Genomic DNA, 26,342 nt, shown 5'->3' with positions numbered 1-26,342 from the left:
TTTAAAAGATGAGGCTTTAATATAGAATATAATGCATAAAACTACTGGTACATAGTCTTTGAGTATGATGAATTCTTTTTGTACTTTATACTTTATATACTATACTCTTACATTACATACACGCGACTGCACTCTACAAAATTTTGTAGAGGAAGGGATTCCCAGAGATTTTTTTAAAGAAGGTATCTAACTCTAATAAGCACGCTTTTGTCTGGAATGCGCAGACGGTACATTTTTTTTAAAATGATTTGAAAGATACATCTTAGTAATAGATTGATACTCCTTCGTTATACAGTTATTTCTATACATAGATGATCAAAGAGGGCAATTTTGTTAATCCCTAAGCATAGAAGTACAAGATAATTCATAAAATGATCTATTGTCATCTCGGTTTCTCACTCAAAATTACAAATTTTTCAATACAAACAGCAATTCAGCCCATCTTTGAGTTAAAAATCCAGGCTATATTAAGACCAGCCGTGTCTAGAAGCATTCTTCCAATGACACCCTCTGATTTCTGTTTGATCAAGTAGAAAAACAGTAGGACTGAGTCGATAAAGTTGTTTCTTCCCTGTAAAAAAAAACAAAAATAACTAAAAAAAAACAAAAATAAGAATTACAAGGGTGCAAGAGCAACATAAAATCAATCATAAAGATAATATGAATAAGAAGAAAATAAGAGGTAAAACATAAGAAAATAGACACTGTTTTAGTTTTCTTAGAGAGAAGGGGGAGCGGGGCTACGACTTTCCTGGCCTTCATTTCAATGATGTCCCAGCTTAAAAATGGTTCAGAATTCTAGTATGAAGAAAGCATTGAATTAAGTTGGTAATTCCTTGAATGGAATTGGATTCGGAAAAAGTGCAAGTGGTAATTCAGTGATGTCAAAGTTTAACTTGCTATAATAGCTACCTAATGGTGAGATATAGTGCCATCAAATGCGGCAAGGCCCTTCTGGGGCAAAACACATCTCGGGATCTTGAACGCCAAGTTGAGCCAAAGAATTGCAACTGGAAATAAATACAAGTAACTAGTAGTGATTGGAATGCTGAGCAGTCGTAAAGATGAACACCCTCGATATGGTACGTATTTGTTGTGGTATCAATATAGGACACGGACTTCCTTTTTCACACATAAAATCGCGAAGAAAGGAAGAAAGCGAGGACAATAAATAGCCAGTGAAAAAATTGAAAAATTATGCAAATATTTCGGTAAAGACTTCTGCTTGACCGTCCTCAGTGCAGAATGAAGCATATAAAAATATAAAAACCAAACCTTAAAATAAAACACAAAACTAAAATAGGATGACCCTTTCTGGGTAACGGTGAAAGGGTAACTGGTTTTGTTTTCTTCCTTTCTTCGCGATTTTATGTTGATCATGATTAGCCAGTGTGGTCTCAAAAATTATTTACTTCATTTTTCAGATTTTTATTCAACTATTAGTGCTGGTTCACTCTTTTAGATCATTTGCCATTTTTTTCTACTAAACACAATTTTTTTGGTCCTATTTTGACAATCAACTTCTTGACTCATTAATCAACTAGTTTCCCTCCCAATCATGTATTTAATCTAGTTAAAAAAACTGACGAAGAAAAAAAAGAAGAATACGAAAGAAAACGCAAGAAATAAAATTGCTGAGGACCATTACTAAAATAGGAAAATACAAAGAATTTTAACTATTACAAGAAATTTAGCCAATTGGCGGTCACTTCGATATTCATATGGCAAAATAATAGCAGTTCCAGTGTTTACATTTCTAGAGGCATATATTTCTAAAATAAAGGAACAAAATTACATTTCTAAAGACAAAAAAACATGAAGCCATACTTAAGCCATTTAGAGGAGAACCTTCAAATTAAGTCTATGTTCTATTTGGATGGTTTAGCATAAAAAATTAATTAAACAGAAAAGGAACAACAATTTTAAAATCAAATCCCTGTTCAATTTGCTATGATAAGAGTTGTAGCTTTCCAGTAACAACATAAAAACAATAAATAAAAGCTGAATTGGGTTCGCTGTTGCCATTAAAGGAAAAGATATAGTTGTAGAGCCGCTCAGAAACTTCTAAGATAAATCAACCAAATCACAGATAGAATTAGCTTCATGAGATTCAGTATATCTTGACTCTACATTAATATTTAAGGCTTTAAAGGACTTTTAAATACCAAGAAAGCATTAGGAGAAAGCGTCAGAATTAAGTATTTTCTGAAAAATTCCTATCTAGATTCCGGCGAACAGTTAAAAGTACTTTTCAATATACTTTAAGCTTTCAAAATTCAGTAAATGTGTGATATCACTTTGTTATGCAAGATGCATATCTTAATCTTTGCTATATAAAAATACAGCTATTTATCTTAAATAAGTCGTAAGAAAACAGCGCGACATACTAAGAATAAATAATTAACTAATTATAATGCCTGACAAAAAATAAAACGTCAAAACATGGGGAAAATGGCAAAATATATGCAATAGCCTGAAGCTCTTCCATTTCCAAACAAAAGTTCCTTTTTGGAGGCTCATGATTCGCATTAAAAAAAGTGAAGGCCTTGGTTTTTCCTAAAATTGACCTGACTATGCTGAATGTAACATTAAAAAACGTAATGTAATGTAGCCTTAAATTTTGTAAACGTCAAATAAAACACACTGATAGGTTCACCAATACACATAATCGTCTTATTTCCTAAGAAAAGCGATGACCTTTTTTGGTATTTAATTAACCAGATTGCATAGCTCATTTTACTAAGCTATTGATTACTCAAGGAGTTACAATATTTTGGGTGAGTTGGACAAGATCTACAGAATGTAGAGGGCAACCACTTGTCCGAAAATGGAAACTTGAAACCCTAGAAATAGGAATGAACTCTGATCGAAAATAATATCATAACAATAGTTGACTATTATCAGAGACGTTCAAACTGTTCAAGCATTTGGCTTGTATAAATTTCATGCAGGCCAGCTTCTCAGACACCAAAACGGTTAAGAGCCTTTAAAATTACTTTGATTCTGAATTGTTGGATTACTTCGTCAGTCACATTTTTGTGTATTTATTAGTATATACCTTAGATTTATAGATAAATACAGAAAAGGAACACATTTTGGGTATAAAATACTATAGAAATTTTGAAACAGCTAATTTGACCAAATCCTTCATGAAATGCATGTCTCCCCAACGCATTCATAAAACAACAAAGAATGTTTGACAAACAAATTAAATATTAAGAAATACATTTTTAAAAGGCTTTTGGCAGTATTGGGCCGAGAATCCGCTTCTAAGCTAGCTACAATAACTAAAATAATGTAATGCTATTCGATTCTTCGTCAGAGGCCCTTTTTATTTTATTTTATACTGTGATAACTGCGTCCCAGTCCTCCCTATTTGCTATTTTTCTATTCGACTTGGCATTATTTAGCTTTAGGTGAGAAAAAAGAACCAAAAATAACGAAAACCAACAAAATTAGCAAATTTTTGCACATAGCATTGAGTCATATCTAGGAATTACGGGAGAGGGGAATTTAAAAGAGAACTACATGGATGCGGTAGAATAGCATGCAGTAAAACTTAAAAGAGTTCTGAAGAGTTGTCGTGCAACAAAAAGAAATTACATACTTAGCTGAAAGAAAAAGTTGAAATTTACCCTAAATTTTGTGGCACGCTTTTAATTTTTACTATCTTTGGTCAGAGCTTCCCCGATGTAATATTTTCCCCAAATTACCAGATTGTTGAAAAATGATGCGGGAGCAAAAATTCACTTGAGTTTGACAGATTTTTCAAACGAAAGCCGTTTTCTCCAAGAAACTTCCTATATAATTTTTAGGTTATATAAATTTTTTTTATATCATTTTATGCACTATCCTAATTCCTTCAGTGGCATGTTTTTTCTATGACCGGTATAGATTTCCATTTGGAATCCTAATGTGGAAAAGGTGTTTTTTTTCCCTCCACAGTTCAATTTGTATTGATTAGTGATTTTATTCAGTTTTTCCATTGTTTTGTGTTTTCCCGAATTCCATCGTTTTTAAGCTCCTCAGCATTGTTCCACAAGTGAATATCTTCTCCTTAAAAAAGGCTTCTGGGACTGAATGTTTTAAGATCCTCAAAACCCTGCATTCAGGTCATTTGACCTGTGTTTACGAATTCAAAAAAAATTTGAATTATTAGCTTTCGGGGCTAATTTATATGAAAGCAATGAAAATTTGCAACAACCTTTCCGGATTGCCAAGCTTAAATTTTCTATAGCTGACATTCTTGATCCACCAAGGATGAAAAACATTAATTCCCCAGATGACATGGGTGTCATGAGTATGATGAAAATACAACACTTTAGAAACAAATTTGGGCTATATATTTGCACATTAGGGGGTGTGGGGTGGGGAGTGTGTTTGTGTAAAGTATAGCGGGTTTGCATGTCCAATGTGTTAGGTAAAATTGTTCTGCATATTATGCAATAAGAATTGTTTTCTAACTTCACACTACCCAAATACTTTACCCCCACATAATATAACAAGTACAAAATATGCACAGAATATAACATACACAAAAATAAATCAAACAATCCGAATACGACGATGCTGATGCTTATTACTCTTTTTTGTCTGCATCTCCATTCCAACATACAATTCAAGTCAAAAACAAATGCCAGAAGATCAATGCAATAGCTTGTACCTGATATTTCCTTTTCGTGATGTAGTACATCACTATGCATTAGGGGGGATGGTATGTGTGTGTGTGTATGTGTGTGCTTGCGTGTGTGTGTGTGTGTGTAGGTGTATGCTGTGCGTGTAAAGTATTGCGGATCTGTCTGCCTAATGTGTTAGGTAAAATTATTCTACATATTATGCAGTAAGAATTGTTTTCCCACTTCACACTGTACAAATACTTTAACCCCACAGAACATAACATGTACAGAACATACCTTACACAAAAATAAGTCAAGCAATCCGAACACAATGATGCTGATATTTATAACTCTTTGTTTCACTGCATCCCCATTCCAACATACAATTCAAGTCAAAAGCTAGTGTCAAAAGATAAAGGCAATTGTGTGTTGATATTCCCTTTTCGTGATGCATCACTAAACCGTCAATTTTTGACAAGCTGTAAGTGGGACACCAAGGAGTTCTAGCCTATTAATTCTAGTCTTCCGACCCTTGTAGATGTCTTGCAGTGTTCGAAGAGATTGAAAAATAATAAATATGAGAGAAGAAATTCACGTCTGCATTTGATCCACTTATTTTTGAAAAAATCCGGAAACTATGACTGAAGATGGAAGGATGCCTAAGGTGATTGTGATACTGAAGTGCCTCAGCTGATTTCAATCCTACAGTGCTTACAACGGTACAGTTGCATCCACTGGAATAGCAGTCAATGGCACTCCAAGATTTCTGATAAACTATAGAGCCAAGCAAGACCGCACATTCTTCCCGATTCGTTTCGACTATACCATGTCAAACATGTACAGAACATACCTTACACAAAAGTAAGTCAAGCAATCCGAACACAATGATGCTGATATTTATTACTCTTTGTTTCACTGCATCCCCATTCCAACATACAAAACAAGTCAAAAGCTAGTGTCAAAAGATAAAGGCAATTGTGTGTTGATATTCCCTTTTCGTGATGCATCACTAAACCGTCAATTTTTGACAAGCTGTAAGTGGGACCCCAAGGAGTTCTAGCCTATTAATTCTAGTCTTCCGACCCTTGTAGATGTCTTGCAGTGTTCGAAGAGATTGAAAAATTATAAATATGAGAGAAGAAATTCACGTCTGCATTTGATCCACTTATTTTTGAAAAAATCCGGAAACTATGACTGAAGATGGAAGGTTGCCTAAGGTGATTGTGATACTGGAGTGCCTCAGCTGATTTCAATCCTACAGTGTTTATAACGGTACAGTTGCATCCACTGGAATAGCAGTCAATGGCACTCCAAGATTTCTGATAAACTATAGAGCCAAGCAAGATCGCACATTCTTCCCGATTCGTTTCGACTATACCATGTCAAACTCCCTGACTTCTCCTCAGGGGGTTACTGCTGGTCAAACAAACAATAATTATATTACAATCACCGATCCTGACTTTGCTAATGATGTGATATTAGACGACAGAATTAATAAACTTCGGACGGGGTAGATTAAGTTATGGACGTCTTAATCAGTTTAGCCAAAATGGTAGAAAGTGAAAACCAGCATTACGACGGCCAGCCAACAAAATCCTTATTGAAGAAGACCCGTTAAAAGCTTTATAGGAATTTGAATATATAGGATCTTTTTTTCAGAATTCAGATTATTGAACATTTTTCATTAGCATTCACTTCAATATGCTTAATATTGACCATTCTGGTCAAAAGTGTTAAATGAAGAGACGAGAAGGCGCTGCGACCGACAGGAAAAGCTTCGTCTAATTACAAAAAAAGCATCCCTTTGAACTCCTTGGCCACACATTACGTTAATCTTAAGGACCAACTTACAGGGATATACCGATGCATTAATCCTTTCCTGATGAAAGAAGAGGCTAGACGACCAGAAAAACATTTTTTTGGCAAAGATATTTGTCCAGATACGTTGAAGCCGGTACTGAACACAGTGACAGTTTCCAAAGGTGTGTAAGACGTTGGGGCAGGAACTGGCTAAAGATCGCCAATGTTATCGCCACATGCCAAGAAAAATAATAATAATAATAATAAAGCCAGTTTCAGTGTATAAAGAAGGAAATAACAATACAGTATCCAAAAGAAAATTAGCGATGAAGTGAAGTTTCCTGGAAGACGGGGTTTAATGAGCTAAAACAGGCATTCGAAGACCAAAAATTATCCAATCCTGGGAGGTTCTTCACACCTGCTACAAAAAACCATATATGGGTGTAGGTGTTATGGAGGTAAAAGTTCACTGCAGCAGTAGTATTGTTTAATTTCTACGATCATTTTGCGCTTCAGTACTACACTCTTAAATATGCATTACGCAACTAAAGACAGTCGTCGGACTAAAAGGTTCATTAATATGCTTAAAATAGTTCCTTCCTTTATCCGACATAAAACATCTGCAATGATTAAATGATGCAAGTCTCTAACCAGGGCTACAACTAAGAATTCAACATTATTCCAAGATTCATTTTCGAAAAACTTCCCGTGTTTGTAAAAAAAAAATCTCAGGAGTGGTAGTCATGTCTCTAACAAAACATTAAGGTTAGAAATATATTAAAAATACCTTTTTCACGTCAGATTTTACCAATATGTTCAGGTAATTTTATGACTTTTTTAAAGAAAATAAACAGAAACACGTTTCGGCATTGTGGAACTCCTTTTGGTAGACATATTAAAAATAAAAAAATTCGTTGATCTGGCATTGAAAAAAAAAAAAAAAAAAAAAAAAAAAAAAAAAAAAAAAAAAAAAACCGAGCTTGAATGTCTGAATAAATTTACCTCAGTAAATGACTAACAAAAGTATTAAAAACCTTTTTGAAGAACATATTAAAATTGAAAAAAAACTTCGTTAATCTGGCATTGATAGAGGAAAAAAACGGAGCTTGAAGGTAATGCTAGATAGACTACCGCAAGGGAGCAATATAAATTACCTCAGTAAAACATTCATTCTTGTTCTTACAAAGGCATGAAAACTCCTTTTGGTGGACATATTGAAGAACATCGTCAATCGATAGAAAAAAAAAAGCAGAGCTTGACTGTCAAATAAAATTACCTCAGTAGAAGACTTATTCTTATTCTTACAAAGGCATGAAAAGTTTTTTTGGAGGACATATTGAAGAACTTCATCAATCTGGCATTGACAGAAGAAGAAAAAACAGAGCTTGACTGTCAAATAAAATTACCTCAGTATAATGACTTATTCTAATTTTTATAAAGGTAAAAAAAAAAATTAAGGCTAGCAAACTTTTATTTAACCATGACACAGCTTTAGGTACAGTAACTCGAAAGGTATTATGTTGCTCATGCTACATGTCACAGGAGAGCCAGAAAGCTGAGAAATGTGTATTGAAGATTTTGAAACTAATTAATAATTAGTCGTTTCATCAATAAATCATTTTCTTAGTTATCCAAGATAGAGCAAAAAAAATTAATATGAAAAGGTGTTTTCCCAACTATTGCTCTGAGAGTTTGACACGTTTTGCAGAAAATAAAATAGAAATTTAAAAACATCTTGAGAACCAAGTAAGATAAAGAAAACAGGATCAACCAATTGTTAGAATTTGCTTTGCCCCTAGGATGGGCTATTATCTAAGTTGTACAAAATGTCACTTGACACCTTTTGAATTACCACAGCTGAACTAGTAGACAGGGAAATGTATTGTTAACTAACCTACCTTGTTATTGACATTGATAATTATATATTGCTACCCTTAAAACTTCTACATTCAGAAGAGGGACAAGAAAACAAGTCAGAAAAAGGTAGTTTTTTTAAAGTTAAATTAAAAGAAGCAACACACAAATATTTACAGTCTGGAAAAAAATGACGATTTGTCGATAAACCAGTAGACATAAGACCAAAGTTCTATTTTGTCTTGAAAATATTCGATGATGCAATTCTTAACGGTCATATCGCCTAAGATAAATGTTGTTCTCACACTTCTGTAACTTTTGAGGTATCCTGTATTATATTTTTGGTTTATTTTGAAAGATTTATGAAGTGAGGAGAAGAGTCTAATTAATCTTTTCCACTTTAAAGCGCAGTACTAAAGTTTATCCTAACACACTAATTTATTGCTACGGGGAGGGGTAGAATGTACTATTGAATTAAGACACAACTACCCTTTTTGATCAATTTTAAATTTGTTCAAAGTTCCTTTTCTACAAACGAAAAAAAAAGAAGCACAGATGAATTTACAACAATTTCCCACATCAGTTCCTCAATATTTCAGAAATTACTAATTTTATACAAGCTTTACCTTTGCAACCTCCCAAGAGATATCTCCATCTGAAACACTAAATAGGGGCGGGTGAATTTTCTCTTCAATGATGGCGACGGTGTCCAGTGGCTCTAGCTTGTCTTGGCGCGTGAAATAATGTCGACTCGAAAACGGTTTCTTGTCTGGTCGGTCTCCATAGACAGGCAAGCAAGAGTTTAAATAGACAGAAAGAAAATGCATCAAAATTTGAGTATCTGTAGGAAGGTTTTCGTCCCAGTCTTTGCCTTTGAAACTGCCACCGGAGTTCCAGCGATAAGCTCCAATACAGCCACCACCAGCTAGCTCTAAAATAAAAAAAAATTGAGATGTTTTAATTCTTACACTTTTTTCTACTAGTTTTGAAAAACTTTCAACCTTTTATGCATATCGAAGAGACAAAATCTCTTTTTCTTGAAAGTTGGAAACAATTTAAGAAAAAACGGAACAACTATTTTCTCAGCCTTAAAGGTCTAACTACACATAGAAAGTTTTTTTTTCGAGCGATAAAAACAACTTTCTCTCCCTCTCTCTCTCGAGAGAGGAGAGGGAGAGAGAGATCTATAAATCATACACGAAGATTTTTACATAAGATGATTATGATCCAAATTACAAATCCCAAGGTTTGTAAGCATTCTTAGAAAAAAAAAACTTGTTTGAGTTTCGCATTAAAATATTTTATCCTGGCGACGTGCAAATTCAGATTTTGACGTTTGTCTTCTTCTCTTCAAATTGCAGGTTGTTAATTTTGTTACACAAAAGCAACCTGTAATTTCGCTTGTAGCTCTCTAACTCGCACTAGTTACAACATATTACGAAATCCAAACAATTGTCAGGGAAAATTATAGAAGTAGCATCTTTAGGTAGTTGAACCTTTCAGCTGAATTTGTAAAGGAATTCAAAACATCAGACTTAATTCGCCTTTTTATACAGGTTTTGAACTTTTAAGCTGTTTGAAATCTTTTCCAGGTTTGTTTAAAATTGAATGCTGAAGCATATTAAACATGGACACCCAATTACAAAAAGATTTAGAGGAAGGAAAAATGGAGGAAAACAAAGCAGCATTCTTTATAACCAAATGAATATTTTAATAAACAGACGAAAAATTGTTTCAATTTACGATGGCCTAAATATGCCTTTTGAATTACTAAATCTTCTTTCGGCAGCATTAGTCGTCATAAAAATTTGGCAAGAATTCTTCTGACAGAAGTTTGGCAAATTCTATGGGAACTTCTGCGAATATTAGTTAAAATCATCACCACTAGTTCGACCCTACGATCGAATTAAAACAGGGCTAATTGGTCACTGATGCTGTGCGCCACAGTGGTTGTACCAAGCAAGAGGTGTTAATTAGTAGCCGTAAGATGGTATTTGTGATGTACTTAAAATATCGTAATCAAAACGCTACCTACGTAAACTTGAAATTTCGAAGACGGTTAAAATCAAAACGGGATCTTTCTTAATGTCGCATTTGTCACTCACCTTATATAATTTTTTTTGGTAAGTCATAAAATTAAGTAATAACATGTCAGGTCGTGAACTCCAAGCTTTATATGAATGCACATGATGTGACAAAGGGCAGCCTATAGCTAATTATACTAATGCATGGACATGGAATGCTGTTGGCAGTGTATTAGAAAAACGCAAAATTTCGGAGAGAGTTGAAATCCAAGCAGGATCACTTTTATGAATTTGTTACATTGGTCTATTAGTATATTTCATATGAAGAGTCTCAAGATTCAAGTAGTATTAATTCAGGTTGTGGACACCAGGCTGAACCGACCTGCCACGGTAGCACAGAGGGTTTCTAGAGTCAAGACTGGACCTCTCGGACAAATTTCTTCGTCTCGTACCTTACATATTCCTTTTTTAAGGAACACCGATGTAAACGAATGTAGTCAGTTAAAGTATTGGCCATGGTAATTATAGTATATTAGCGCATCATAGTATGATTTTTGGCTCGAGATGCCGGGAGCAGGCTTACTACTCGACTAAAATGAAAATCTCATACCCTAAGATCATGGGAAGCTATCCAATATAGATTAATTAGCATTAAAGAGAAATGAAAATTTTCGGTTTCCTCAATACCTCTCTTCACACGTTAAAGTTTTGAAGCACTTTGAAAAAAGGTTAATTATTCTAATTAAACAGTCCTTGTGTTTCAGAAGTCGTTCTTAAGAATTTGGACAAAAGGTCTAACTTTAGCACAAAGAACGGGGTATTGAGGAGGAGGCAGCCCCCTCATACACGGAAAAATTTCTGTTTTTTAAGTTTTAATGCTGCTCCTTAATTTTCAGTTGAAAAAACTTGTTTTCTAAAATTTAGTTTCTGATCGTTTTTCAAATAACACCAGGAAATCTACTTCCCCCTCTACGGAAACTTCCCACAAGAAAAAAATCCTTCATGAAAAGATCTCCCAAGTAAAATACCTCCCCGGGAAATTACCCCGTACAATTCCATCCTAACTGTAAATTTCCCCCAAAAAGTTTGTTGCTAATGATTCCGCATGAAAAATTCTCCTAAACATACTCTCATTCGAAAAAAAAAGAAACACTTAATGTTATTTAATTTCTGATCGTTTTCAATTCATACCGGAAATCACCCCTATGTGGAAAGCCCCCCCCCCCCCCTCAGCTCCAATGAAAGTTTCTCCTACGGAAAATTTCACCATGGAGAATTATTCCTGGTGATAATTCCCCACGAAGAATTTCTCCGGTCAAAAATGAGCATATTTTGTATATGAACTCAGAAAATCCCCCCCCCATTTAAAATTCTCTCTGGAAAGTTAACCCCATGAAAACTTCCCTCCCGACGGAGAACTCTTCACGTAGAAAATCCTCTCTCCCCAAGGATATTTGTACACATTCTAATAACCAATACTAAATGTAAACAACGGACAGAGTTCGTAACTTGCAGCCTTCCCCCGGGCTATGGAGGCTCAAGTCATCCTGAAAGACATAGCTAATAAATCCTTTGACTATGATGAACAAAATCGTTATCTCAAATTCTTATCGACAGACTTAGAGGAAAAAAAGAGGCGTGGGAGGCCGTTAGCTGCCTTCCAATATTTTGGTCACTTAAAAGGGCACGAGAGCTTTTGATTTTCGATCAAATAAGCCCTCTTTCGATCTTCTAGGATCACAAATAAGCACGCATAATTTATTCATTTTTGTGCATAGGAGCTTGAAACCATTACATTAGGGTTCTCTGATATGGTGAATCGGATGTGGGGATTTTCATTAAGATTATTAGATGTTCTGAGGCGTTTCTCTGCTTTTCCAAAATCGGGCAAATTTTCTCAGGCTCGTAATTTTTGATCGGTAACATTAAACTCGATGAATTATATATATTTTTAATAAGCATCAAAATTCAATTCTTTTGATGTATCTATTTCAGTTACTATTGAGTAGGATTCCTCCTTACTTACAGTTCGCTACCACGAACTGTTTGATTACTTTTACTTGCTAAATAACATTTGAGAGAGGTTTTAGCAAAAATATAACTTTTAGCAGCCAAATGTACGATATTTTGCTGAAGAAGTGGAACTTTGAAAACTTCTCTCCTTCAAGACTTTACTGAATCTAAGCCACTTCTTCTTCTCTTGGGTGGAGGCGAAGTATTTCTTTACTTTTGGGCGGCAGAGAAGAATTTGTTTTTCTTCTCCTACGTCCTTTACGGTTAGAAAAACCAATACATGCATTCAACTTGAAGTATTTCGAGAACAGTTTTATAGTTATGTACTATTTTCATAGTTATGCTACTCCAAAAAAAAACAAAAAACTTTAAAAGTCATATAACAGGAACCCGTTCTGACGGAGGGGGAGGGGAGGGTAATGCAAAAACCTTGGGAAAAAACGACAAGTCAGATGTAGGGTAAATTATAAGATAATTTTGGGACTCACGATGTTTCGCCAGAAGGAGCTTCAAAGCCCTTCTCCTGCAAACTTGACTGCTGTAAAAGTATTGCACTTTCTATATTAAATATCAACTCCCTATTTTGGAGAAAACAAATTATTAAATATAAAAACAGGCTATAGGTGGTAACAAGAATTGGAAGCAAAGAACCACACGTAGCAACCCCCTGGTGCTCTTTACAAACATCCAGTCAAGGTCGTATACGAAGGAGGGAGTAGGGGGTTTTAGCCCCCCCCAATGTTTATCCGACAAGAATTGGAACCGAAGAACTGCACATACAAACATCCTGTCAAGAACATGCTCTTTACAAACATCCTGTCAAGGACGTATACGGAGGGGGGTAGGGGTTTTTAGCCACCCCCCCCCCAAATGTTTATCCGACTCGTAAAAACGTAAAAAAGAGAATACAAACAAATTTTGGATGGGTTTTTCAAAGTTCTTTTCGTACCCCTCCTCCCAAAAAATCCTAGATATCACCACGTATCCAGTGCCATAATTTAAAACAGGGACTATTAAACTCTAATATACTGGAGACCCCTTCTGATTTTCAATTTTTCTCACAGGCCAAGAGCCAATTTGAAAGACTACCGTTTCTGAATTCATCCGTTTCCAATTCATTTCAATTTCATCAGAGAAGCCAACAAAGGATCGTTATGCAGAATTAAACCATACCTCTAAGAAAAGATGTAAAAAAAAGCACGGAACGAAAATTACTCAATTATAGGTTAAATCCGAAAGAAAAATTCATGTAAATTTCAGTATTACAAGGCTCAATTCTCGAGAATTCCGCACCTATTTTTACTTATCAGATCTGGCAAAACGTACTCGCCTGTAAGGTGCATATGAAAACCGCAGATAAGATCATAGAGATTAGACTTAAGTAACAGCACGATCACAATAAACAGAATGAAGTGGAGAACAGAGTGGGGGTTCGAAAAAAAAAAATACATTTCCCATTTCGATTCCTTCCAATTGCATTTAGTTTTTACTTTCGTTTTTCAGTAGACTTATCTCAAGAGGAATAATAAAAAAAACAAACAAAAAAATAACAAATTACAAGGTGTCGCTACGAATTTAATTTCAAAATCAAAGGAGATAGAACATAATAAAATAATTACAAAAAAGAAGTTCAAGGAAATAGGGGATATAAGATTCTCCATAGCAACAGATATTCACAAAATCTTTTTTCCTAATGGCATTCTAACCGTCCTAATTGACAATTAATACTGAAATGGCTTAGAAAAGGCTTTGAGAATTAAATCGGTTTAGTGTAAATTGTCTTTAAAAATGCACTTTGGGGATTCCTAATCTGTATTTATGTTTCAGGTCTCGTACTATTTGTAATATTTTTATATCATACCTGCAAACAAGAAGGAGGGCATTGACTTATTGAAAAGCATCCTTCATTCTAGGCAAGGCAATATGGCCTAAAGATTACCAAAATCAGTTTTAGTAATACCTTAATTTAAGTTGAAAAATAACGATAGTAAAATGAATTAAGAGACACTGAGAGATATTGCTTGATTTAAGAGACATTTTAGAGGTTAAAAAATTGTATAGCTTAACTTAAACTGAAAATTCGTAATTAGAAAGTATTTATGGTCATCCAACAAGACAAAAAAAGATTAAATAAGCTGGTCAACAGAAAATAAAACATGCAAAAATATTAACTATTTATAAATTACTATTGCAGCCAAGTTTGTGGATACTAGTACCCTATTCGCTAATTGTTTAGTTATTTCCTCTTTTTATAAATTCACCGGATCAACAAGACCTGTGTAAAAAAGACAAAAAAAAAAAAAAAAAAAAAAAAAAAACTAAAACAGAGGTCAAATATAAAAATTTGTATACCCTTAGTACGTTTTATGAGGTATTCCTGATTTGTTGTGACTTCTAAATAGGGTAGGAGATTCTCAAAAGATGGCAGTAGGTAATGGATAGCAGGTATTTGTAAGGTTTTCCGTAATTTGTCCAAGCTGTCGTGTCCGATATGCCCTTCACTCATGCCGTGAGTAGATAACGTGCTATTGACCTTGTCGATTTCAGCTACCAAAGGACGAAGGACAGAATCAGACAACCACTGAAAGCAATAAACTAAAATTAACTACAGTTAAATTCCCTGTTGAAATACAATTTTCATTAATAATATTGAATTTAAAGTAAAAAAAATTACGGTTAGGAAATATCAGCATAACTGTTATTGTTTTTAGTTCTTGTTTAACCCGCTAATAACAAAAAAGTAAACATGGGAGCAAAAAAAGAAAAAGAAAGGAAAATAACTCACAAAAAAGAAAACATCATTAAAAAAAAAAAAAAAAAAATTCAAGACAGCAGACTAGAGGCGGTTCAATATTACTGATATCCGAAAGCTTTCTATTGCTTAGCACGGCAATTTTACTTTAAAAAAAAATCATTCTCCTCGAGTTTTGTCATTATCTTCCTATTACCATGCGCAAGTGACATTCTGGTCTTTACAAGGCATATTCCTTTTTAGTACTAGTTCTGTTTTTGGTAATTTCCGCTCGTTTTAAGTTTGACCTGACTGTTTACTGTAATTGTGTTGCGAAAGCAACACTTTGGTTTTGTCCCGTTTTTTTTTTCTATGCCGCCGATCTCAGCTTATTCCTGGAAAATGGTAAGAATCTAACCTGCGGTTTTTTACGGAAAGTGTGGACCTCAGGCCGGATTGATGAATATGACATTACATTTTGGAAAGCTCCACAGAACTCTTGCCTGGGGCCAAAAAGGATGGTTTTGCTTGTCCACGAGCCAGAGCCTATGGTGTGCGAAGTGAAATGGAGTTATATAGCCTATGTCAGAGAGGAGTATCAGATCAGAGAGGAGTGAAAAGCTCCGTTCTAGCAGGCAAGCAGGCAGGCACCGCTTTCAAATTGAAGATGGACTAAAATCTATAAGTGTTAAATATATGCGGCAGTTACCCGGCCCCACAGCCAATATATCTTCTTTGAGTGACAAATAGAAAAATTTACAGAAGCAGAAATGTGGCATTTTCCCACGGGTCCAAAAGTGCTGCCATATATTGTTTCTACCAAATTCTGTTCGTGATTTCAGCTGATTTTATCATTCGGTTTTTCGGACTTGGGATTGCGGTAGAGAAATGGTATTAGACGTGCCTAATAAACTTTAAAAGTTCTCTCATTGCTAAAGAAATTGGAGCTTATCCTTTGCTCCTTTCTAAGTGGTGATGTTAGAAAGTTGGCCTACGGCAAAAAAAAAAAAAAATCAACTTTTAGAGTAAGACAGATAGACTTTTTTTTTCGACGGCAATCGATACCTCTTGATGAGCTGATCAAAGTTATGACATCCATTTTTTGGTATAAAAATTCCTTCATGAGGTACACCCGTTTGAAAGTTTCAAGGGGTTGACAACTTCAGTAGTTTACTTACACACTGAAACGAAATCCAGGCCGATACAAAATGTGAGACATATAGAGGACTTGTAAGCAACAGTCGGCTGTTAGGTAATAAACACCTTCGGTAATGAGGGGTTAGCAACTTTTGCTAGTTGGTGAATCTATTATTTGTTTCCAGTGTATTTGACGGTAAAACCAATTTGGTTCCAGTGGTAAGACATGTAGGGGACTTGTAAGCAATAATCTGCTGTTAAACTACAGTCAACTTCAGCGATGAGGGGTTTGCAACTATGCTAGTTGGTGTACCCATTTATTTGTTTCCGGTGAACTTGATGCCTATAACGGGAGAGGGACTTATAAGTAAGAATCGGTTCACTTTGGGCGAGAAATGGCTGTTAGCTCATAATCGTCTTCGGCAATGAGGGGTTTGTCAATTTTGCTGGTTGGTGTACCTATTATTTGTTTCCGGTGTATTTGATGGTTAAGCCAATTTGGTTCCAGTGGTAAGACATGTAGGGGACTTGTAAGTAATAATCGGCTGTTGGGCTACAATCATCTTCAGCGATGAGGGGTTTGCAACTTTTGCTAGTTTATGTACCCATTTATTCGTTTCCGATGAACTTGATGTCTATCACGGGAGAGGGACTTGTAAGTTAGAATCTGTTCACTTTGGGCTAGAAGTTTGTGCAAATTGGTGCACATTGTATTCGATCTCTTTAAATGTGACAGAATTAAGTGTTTACGCAACGGGTACAAATGATAACGTAAAACAATGAGGTAATTTCGTAATAATTAGTGTCACCTACGGTATTTCAATCATGGAAAGTTACGGATAGCTTTATAATACCAACTAGATTATATAAGATACTAGCTGTTGGTGGGGCACTTCGCGCCCCCAAGCCCCCCCGCGCGCGTAAGTCGTTACGCGCCATTGTAGTTGTGTCCCTGTGTCCCACCTGTGAATACATATATATATATATATATATATATATATATATATATATATATATATATATATATATATATATATATATATATATCTATATATATAAAAATAAGTTGTCTGTGTGTGGATCTGTGTGTGGATCAGGTGACGTCATGTTTGTCCGCATATGACGTCTGAATTATTTCACACTAATACAAAAGAAGAAAAAAACTAAAAAAGGTAAAAACTACAAAAAAAAACTAAAAAGAAAAAAAAACTAAAAAAGCTAAAAAACTAAAAAAAACTAAAAAAAGGTAAAAATCTAATAACTAAAAAAAACTGAAAAAAATAAAAAAAGGCAAAAACTACAAAAAAAATAAACACTAATAAAAAAACTAAAAAAGCTAAAAAACTAAAAAAACTAAAAAAAACTAAAAAAAACTAAAAACTAAAAAAGAAAAAAACTAAAAAAAAGGAAAAAACTGAAAAATAAAAGAGAAAAAGAAAACTAAAAAAATATGAATAAATATATATAAAAATAAGTTGTTTGTGGGTTATGTCTGTCTGTCTGTCTGTCGAGTGACGTCGTGTTTGTCCGCATATGACGTCTGAATTATTTCACACTAATACAAAAGAAGAAAAAAAACTAAAAAAGGTAAAAACTACAAAAAAAACTAAAAAGAAAAAAAACTAAAAAAGCTAAAAAACTAAAAAAAGGTAAAAAACTAAAAACTAAAAAAAACTGAAAAAACTAAAAAAAGGCAAAAACTAAAAAAAAACTAAAAACTAATAAAAAACTAAAAAAGCTAAAAAACTAAAAAAACTAAAAAAACTAAAAAAGGTAAAAAACAAAAAAAACTAAAAACTAAAAAAGAAAAAACTAAAAAAAAGGAAAAAACTGAAAAATAAGAGAAAAAGAAAACTAAAAAAAATATTAATAAATATAAAAAATATAAATATAAATATAATATAAATTAGCAATCAACAAAGCACCGAGACACAAATGACGACCGGGACACAGGGAGTATAAATGACGACCAGGACATAAGTAAAAAAAAAAAAAAATAAAAAAACTAAAAAAATGGTAAAAACTACAAAAAAACTAAAAACTAATAAAAAAACTAAAAAATCTAAAAATCTAAATAAACTAAAAAAGAAAAAAAAGAAAAAAGGAAAAAAATAAAGGAGAAAAACAAAACTAAAAAACGAATGTATATACAGACCGGGACACCGGGATACAAATGACGACCGGGACACAGGGAATATAAATGACGACCGGGACACAGGGACACAACTACAATGGGGACACCGGGGGGCACAGGGGGATATAAATGACGACCGGGACACCGGGACACAAGGAATATAAATGACGCCCGGGACACTCAAAGAGAAATCACAGACTGGAACACCGGGACACAAATGACGACCGGGACACAGGGAATATAAATGACGACCGGGACACAGGGACATAACTACAAAGGGGACGCCGGGGTGCACAGGGGGATATATAAATGACGATGGCGACTCAGGGAATGGTCGATTAGCAATCACCATCAACAAAGCTCAAGGGCAATCATTAGAATCATGAGGTATAGATCTGAATACGGATTGTTTTCCCATGGACCATTATATGTTGCATGTTCAAGAGTCGGTAAACCTGACAATCTAGAATTAGAAAATTTAAATAAAGAAGAGAAGAATAATAGACTACGTAAACAGGAGGATTTCTGGATCCATACTCTTGGTACAGCTTATCCTTTTGGGTTAAATGATCGTGTAGCAAAATATGGTGACATGTCTCATGTTGTTGTTAAATGTATTGATGGTTTTATGGACCATCCTTCTTTTACTTGTCCTACCAAACGTAAAAAACGATCGAGAGGACATAGGAAAAATAATAGAAAAAATGAATTAGATGTACATATGCTTTCTATAGATCTATGCCAGCTACTTGAATCTAGGGGTATGATTTCTGTAATAAAGTGTCTAAATAATTTATCCAAGAGGAATTTAATCAAACTTTTCTGGATTGTGAAGAATAATACAGCTCTTGATTATAATTTTAAAGTAATATGTGATACAATTTGCATTCTATCTAAAACGAAATTTATTTCAAAAAAGAAAAAGTTCGATAAGATTAGTAATAAGGATAACAGATTATATTTACCTATTAATTTTACTTGTAAGCAGATTGAAGATATTAATTTACCAGAAATTTTAAATCAGCGGCATGTGAAACAGGCCCTTCCTAGTAATTTAAATTATAATGATAGTCCAGTTTTAACTTATAAATTTTCAAAAACTATTGGGCAAATTATTTTTAATTATAATTTAATACTAAAAAAACTAGATAGCGATATAAATTGGAAACCGGTTTGTAATTGTAAGCAACTTGGCCCATTTGTAAATCCTACTTACAAACATGTTATAACAGGGGACTTGTCAATAATAAAGCAAGATGATCTTCAAATTATAATGAATAAAGGGGCAAATTTCCGTCTTTCTCATCATCTGAAACCATCGAGTGTTCTTGATGGCTTGGAAAATGATTTTGATTTATTTATTGATAAGTGGTGTAAGAAAGAGAATAAAAATAAAGAGAGTTTTCAAAGTTGGAAGAATTTAATTATTAGTAGAGTAAGAAATAAAATATATTCTAACTTAAAAAATAGTAACACTAAATCATTATTTTATAATGCGAAGATTAAACAAGCAATTGCTAATCTAAAGAATGAATTTGTAATTGTGCCAGTGGATAAAGCTAATAATAATTTTGCCATAATTTGTCAGAAGCTGTATTGTGATATCTTAAAAAGGGAGTTAGGCACAACTAATGTTTATGAAAAGGTAAATATAGAGGATGAGAATTTAATTGAAAAGACTGAAGAAATACTTTTTAAAAATTTTAATATTAAAATAAATGACAATGATAAAAAGTTCCCTTTCCTATATTGGACTGTAAAATTTCATAAGAATCCCCCTAAACCACGGTTTATTGCTGGAGCAGCTAAATGTCCAACCCGCATTGCTGCTACTGACCTCTCTTTAATTTTAAAGGAAATTGTAAATAAACTTAAAACCTATTGTTCTGGTATTAAAAAATTTTCGAATTTTAATCCATATTGGAGTGTTAATAATTCACTGCAGGTGATAGATTCTTTAACAATGGTTTCAGCTAAAAGAATTGAGTCTTTCGATTTTGCGACAATGTATACTAATTTATCACTCAATTTAGTGTTAGATAATTTAAAAACTGTTATAAAGAAATCTTTCCTCTTATCTAGTAAAAGGTTCTTAAAAATAGACAGTTATAATAAAAAAGCCATATGGACAAACTGCTTTAATACTACAGTTAACTTGAGATGTTACAGCTTGGATATGATTTTTGAGTTATTGGAATTTGTTTTATACAATACTTATATAAGATTTGGGGGTGATTTGTACAAGCAAATTATGGGAATTCCCATGGGGGGGAATGCCAGCCCATTTATAGCTGACTTGTTTTTAAGTCAACTAGAATATAAATATATGATGGATAAGAATAATCCAATTAATTTAAAACATGCTTTGTCAAATAATAAAAGATATTTAGATGATATTTTGGTCTTAAATTGTAAGGATTTCATTGATATTTCTAAAAATATATATCCATCAGAGCTTATTCTTGAGCCTAGTCATGGCGCTGGTCATGAAGATCATTTCTTAGATTTAAATATTAATATTTGTGATAATAATAAATTAAGTTTTAAAATGTATAATAAAACGGATGATTTTGATTTTGAAATGATTAGTTTCCCATTCCCTGAAAGTAATATACACTCAAATATCACATATTCAGCGTTTTTCTCACAGTTACTTCGTTATGCAAGGATTTGTAGTAATTATATTGATTTTAAAAATAAATGTAAAATCTTAAGCCAAAAATTGATATCAAGAGGTTTTTCTGCAAATAAATTAACTTGGCAATTTAAAAAATTTAGTTTTCATTATAACGAACTTTTAAATAAATATCAAAAGAATTATCTAGAAATACTTAAAGAAATTTTTGACTAATTTCGGAGGTTCGAGAAATGTTGTCACAGCGCCATTTATTTTGAATTGTGTTTCTATTTGAGCGGAATTTTTAAAAAATTAGCCACATGGTAAAGATGAATTATATAATTGTTTAGTTCATTCAGGTTTTTTGCAATGTGTTAATATTTGTGATTTGGTAAAATTTATAATATTTAGTTTACCTATTGTTGCTAAAGGGAGGGATATATTAACAGGATAAGCTTGTTTTGGTTTTACTTGGTTGTTTTACATTTGCTGTTTTTTTCATAGACATGTATTTTGGGGGTGATACCTGACGCGGGGATGCCATGGATATTCTGTGGTAGCCACAACACTGTGCTGGGTAGAGAATTTAGAGTGGCGAAACCCTATATAGGCCAGTGTATTCTCCTGATGAGCCCTTATGTTGGGTGTTGCCTCTGAATTATTTGTCTATATTATTTTTTCTATTGTTTGGTAAATGACGACTTATACTTATTGACGACATGACTGCCTGTCCATGGATTATTCTTTATGGTTGATTGTGTGTGGCTATGCTGTTTGACCTATGTGATTGTATGGATGAGTAGGGTTAAGGCCTCATTCAAGTGCTGGTCTATATTAATCACTAATTTAGGAAAACAGTCTTCCTTTTCTCCTTCTGTCTCCTTTTTTTTTTTTTTTTTTTTTTTTTTTTTTTTTTTTGTGTTTGTGCTGTAGCATTGGTGATTTCTCTTTTCATGATATATATATATATATATATATATATATATATATATATATATATATATATATATATATATATATCTATCTATATTCACAGGTGGGACATAGGGACACAACTACAATGGCGCGTAACTAATATGGCGCGTAACGACTTACGCGCGCGGGGGGGCTTGGAGGGGGCGCGAAGCGCCCCCACCAACTAGGTGTTGGGGTGGCGCGAAGCGCCACCCCAACAGCTAGTATATATATATGTTTAACTACGTAAAACATGCGAATATACAACATTCTTCGCTGTCCCATTGTCTGTGCATATAAATAGATTGTCAGGTTTACTGACTCTTGAACATGCAACATATAATTGTCCATGGGAAAAACAATCCGTATTCAGATCTATACCTCACTATTCTAATGATGTGTCCCTGTGTCCCGATGGTCATTTATATTCCCTGTGTCTCGGTCGTCATTTGCGTCCCGGTATCCCAGTTTGTAATTTCTCTTTGAGTATCCCGGTCGTCATTTAAATTCCCTGAGTCCCGGTCGTCATTTGTGTCCCGGTCTGTAATTTCTATTCGAACAATCCATGTGTCCCGGTCGTCATTTACATATCCCGCCTGTGCCCCCAGCGTCCCCGTTGCAGTTGTGTCCCTATGTCCCGGTCATCATTTATATTCCCTGTGTCCCGGTCGTCATTTGTGTCCCTGTATGTAATTTCATCAGTTGACAAACATGACGTCAGTCGACAAACAACTTCATGACGCATACAGCTCAATCCTTATAATGACGTCAGTCAACAAACATGACGTCAGTCGACACACAAACATGACGTCACTCGACACACACACACAGACAACTTATTTTTATATATATAGATTGTTCCGAATTTTCATCCGTCACGATGTCTACGATTGAAAAGGATAAAGTTCAACTGGCTGTAAAGTCAATTTAGTCCCTTCTTTCGATATTATTTTGTAGTTGTTGTTTTTCAAACGCTGAGGAATAGCCTTTGGTCATGTGATAACTGATTGCGTTCTTGTTTGAACATACCGTTTTGAAAACTTCGATAGGCTGACAACTTCATCATTTAACCGATAGCGAAGAAACAAGCATAAACGAGAATGTAAAACAATGAGATAGTTTCGTAATAATTAATAGAATGTCATCTATGGTATTTGGATCCTGAAAAGTGAGGGGCAGCTTTATAATACCAACTAGATTATATAAGATATTGTTCCGAGTTTTCATCCGTCACGATGTCTACGATTGCAAAGGATAAAGTTCAACTGGCTGCAAAGTCAATTTAGTCCCTTCTTTCGATACTATTTTGTTGTTGTTTTTTCAACGCCGAGGAATAGCCTTTGATCATGTGATTACTGATCGATAGCGAAGAAATAAAACCAAAGTGTTGCTCTCGCAACATTTTAGTCGGCGAACACGGACAAAGGTTGCCGCAACACTTCACGTTGCCTGGGCAACGTAGGTCTAGTTTTTACTTGTAATAGGATTTGCATATTTATTGATAGTGATTTATGTCCGTTTTACACTTGAATTACTACTTGACTTTATTTCAGCTCATCTTAGATTATCATTATTAAATGAAGAACCATCTGAACAAATGCCTCAAAAATGTAGCTTAAATACGCTATTAGATGGCCCAGAAAAATAAGCTTTATTATTAATTAATTGAGAAATGCATACTTTTCTCAATAATCAAACCATTTAACTTTGCCTTCAAGAAAAGATGAAGAGTATCAGTACTTACTGAGGAAAATAATAGAGAACTGAATCTCTAGTAACCAATGGCTGAAATAACAGAAAATAGTCAGAAGAATCAAAAGCTTTAGAAATATCAAGAGCGCAAAGGTGAATAGTTTGGTTATTTCAAGAAGCATCCAGAAGAAGTGGCTGAACTCATCCCCAGACAGAAAAGGAAGCTGATTCTCTCCAAACTGAATCCCATAAGTAAGATACGGAAGAAGAATAAATTTTAAGACTTCACTTGGACGACAAGATTCCGTAATTGATCGATAAGACGAACAATTAAAAGGAGATTTACCTTAAAAACTGGTAACCGTACCACATGGAACTATCGGTAACAACATAGGAACTTAAAAGTTTTAAAATAATATGTGAAAGAAAAGATGTATAAGAAGATGTAGAATCAATAGTTTGCCATCCGGCTGAAGATGAAGTCCAGAAACCTCATCAAAATCATTAGATGGATATTACAATCTTTTATGGACACTCTCAAAAGACGATTAAGACCCACTAATTATATGAGTGTGAAATTGTAAATCAAATAGTTCTAAGATATTCTTGTTCTTTAGTTTTGTCCTCTGCTTTACAGAATAGACCACGCCTCTTTTAGGCCTACAACGGCAGACCTGAATCCGAAACAAAAACTTAGCTTAATTTCTAGTCGCTTTTTATTTAGGACCCAAACCCCAAAAGGGATTCTAAGTTGTAGCTTTGACTAAAGAAAAATAAGGCGTGCAGATTATTAAATTGATGTCTCTTGCGTTTCTATTAGAAACCCTTAGTACGATCTCAATTTAAATGCTGTTGACCACTTTTAACTATATGAATTATTTCTTGTAACATCTTCAAGTGGGAGTATTTTCTTTGAAGCAACAAATTATAAAATTTATCCTTTTTTAAGATATTACTTTTTATCGTCTAAATACTTTATAATAACCACACATATACCAAGGCGACCTCCAGTGTAATGATAAACAATGTATTTATTTTTTTTATTTTGGTTAAAATTGAGATATTATATACAAACTCTAAGACTACGCTATTTCAAAAACACGCTCTAACCCTTCAAACTGATCTAAGTTACGGCCAATTCAAATTAGAGTTACTAGGTTAGAAACAATTTCTAATTTCTCTCACAATCAAATTATAAAAAAAGCTATTTCCTTTCACCTAATCATGATTACTTCTTGTTGAAGTCATTTCCAGAGACAGGTTAGTTAATGGCTATGAAATTGGATTTTGTCAATATAATCAGTATAGAATTTCAGAGTATTAAGATAGATCTATTATAAGCAGTGTCTCAAAACTGTCTTAACCGATCAGAGAAATTGATTATCAAGTACAGGCTTAATATGTATATGGTATAAAACCAATCGGTTATTGAAATCAACATTGTAGTATCTAATTAAATGTTCCATATTATCATGTAATTTTTCAACACGTGCTAAACTTATGTGGTACTGAATTTGGTATTAAAACCTATGGTAGACTGGCAGGGTTTTCCCTGTGTACAGCCGCTTTTAGAACACTTTTTATTATTAAAAGAGGGATATACAAGGATTATAAAAGGTTTGTTTTTTTAATTGATATTTTGCTTCATTTCCAGCTTGTATAGAAAGAAGAAATCTTCGTGATGAGTTACATTTTTTAGACGATGAATTTACAGCAATTTTTTCCCCTTTTAAAACAATTTTTCAGACTCCCTGCGCAGTGAAAAAAAAAAAAAAAAAAAAAAAAACAAGGTTACGTAAGTCCAATGAGAAGGCGTTATCTTTGTATATTAAAGTCTAGTTTATTCCTGTTCCTATTGAGAGAAGAAACCTATTAGAGGCTTTTAGAATACGAGAATGCAAGGTTGCACAAGAATTACTAAGAGATGTTTTGTCCTTCTTAGATTTAGGAATCCAGTGTATTTCTTGTAGCGATAGGAAGAAGAAGAAAATGTCTTTTTAATTTCATAGCTAATGAAAAGAAAAAGAATATATATATATATATATATATATATATATATATATATATATCTATATATATAAAAATAAGTTGTCTGTGGATCTGTGGATCAGGTGACGATCCACAAAAAAGGTAAAAAACTAAAAACTAAAAAAAAAAACTGAAAAAACTAAAAAAAGGCAAAAACTACAAAAAAAAACTAAAAACTAATAAAAAAAAATAAAAAAGCTAAAAAACTAAAAAAACTAAAAAAACTAAAAAACTAAAAAAACTAAAAACTAAAAAAAAAACTTAAAAAAAGGAAAAAACTGAAAAATAGAAGAGAAAAAGAAAACTAATAAAATTAAGAATAAAATAAAAAAAAATAAAAAAGATAAAAACTAAAAAAAAAGTAAAAAGAAAAAACGAAAAAAACTAAAAAAGCTAAAAAAAAGGTAAAAACCAATAAAAAACTAAAAAGAAAAAAGGAAAAAAAACTAAAAAAACTAAAAACTAAAAAAAACTAAAAAAACAAAAAAAAACTAAAAAACTAAAAAAACTAAAAACTAAAAAAAAAAACTTAAAAAAAGGAAAAAACTGAAAAATAGAAGAGAAAAAGAAAACTAATAAAATTAAGAATAAAATAAAAAAAAATAAAAAAGATAAAAACTAAAAAAAAAGTAAAAAGGAAAAACGAAAAAAACTAAAAAAGCTAAAAAAAAGGTAAAAACCAATAAAAAACTAAAAAGAAAAAAAGGAAAAAAAAACTAAAAAAACTAAAAACTAAAAAAAA

The 26,342-nt window shown here is 33.3% G+C and overlaps 1 protein-coding gene across 3 annotated transcripts in view; it reads right to left on the bottom strand.

Moving 5' to 3' along the window:
- Positions 1-360: 360 nt before the first annotated feature.
- LOC136036123 (transmembrane protein 209-like) overlaps positions 361-26,342 on the bottom strand; it is an 82,964-nt gene continuing 56,982 nt past the window's right edge. For all 3 annotated transcript variants that reach the window (XM_065718141.1, XM_065718139.1, XM_065718140.1), the window contains exons 8-10: positions 14,660-14,888; positions 8,897-9,201; positions 361-571 (exon numbers count right to left, since the gene is read on the bottom strand). In XM_065718141.1, the coding sequence (XP_065574213.1) occupies positions 434-571; positions 8,897-9,201; positions 14,660-14,888 (672 nt within the window). In that variant the 3' untranslated portion in view covers positions 361-433. The remainder of the gene's footprint in view (positions 572-8,896; positions 9,202-14,659; positions 14,889-26,342) is intronic.

The sequence above is a fragment of the Artemia franciscana genome, chromosome 15 (genome assembly GCF_032884065.1).
Source record: "Artemia franciscana chromosome 15, ASM3288406v1, whole genome shotgun sequence".
Lineage (NCBI taxonomy): Eukaryota > Metazoa > Arthropoda > Branchiopoda > Anostraca > Artemiidae > Artemia > Artemia franciscana.
The sequence above is the reverse complement of the archived record's forward strand: the minus strand, read 5'-3'. Positions and strand labels throughout refer to the sequence as shown.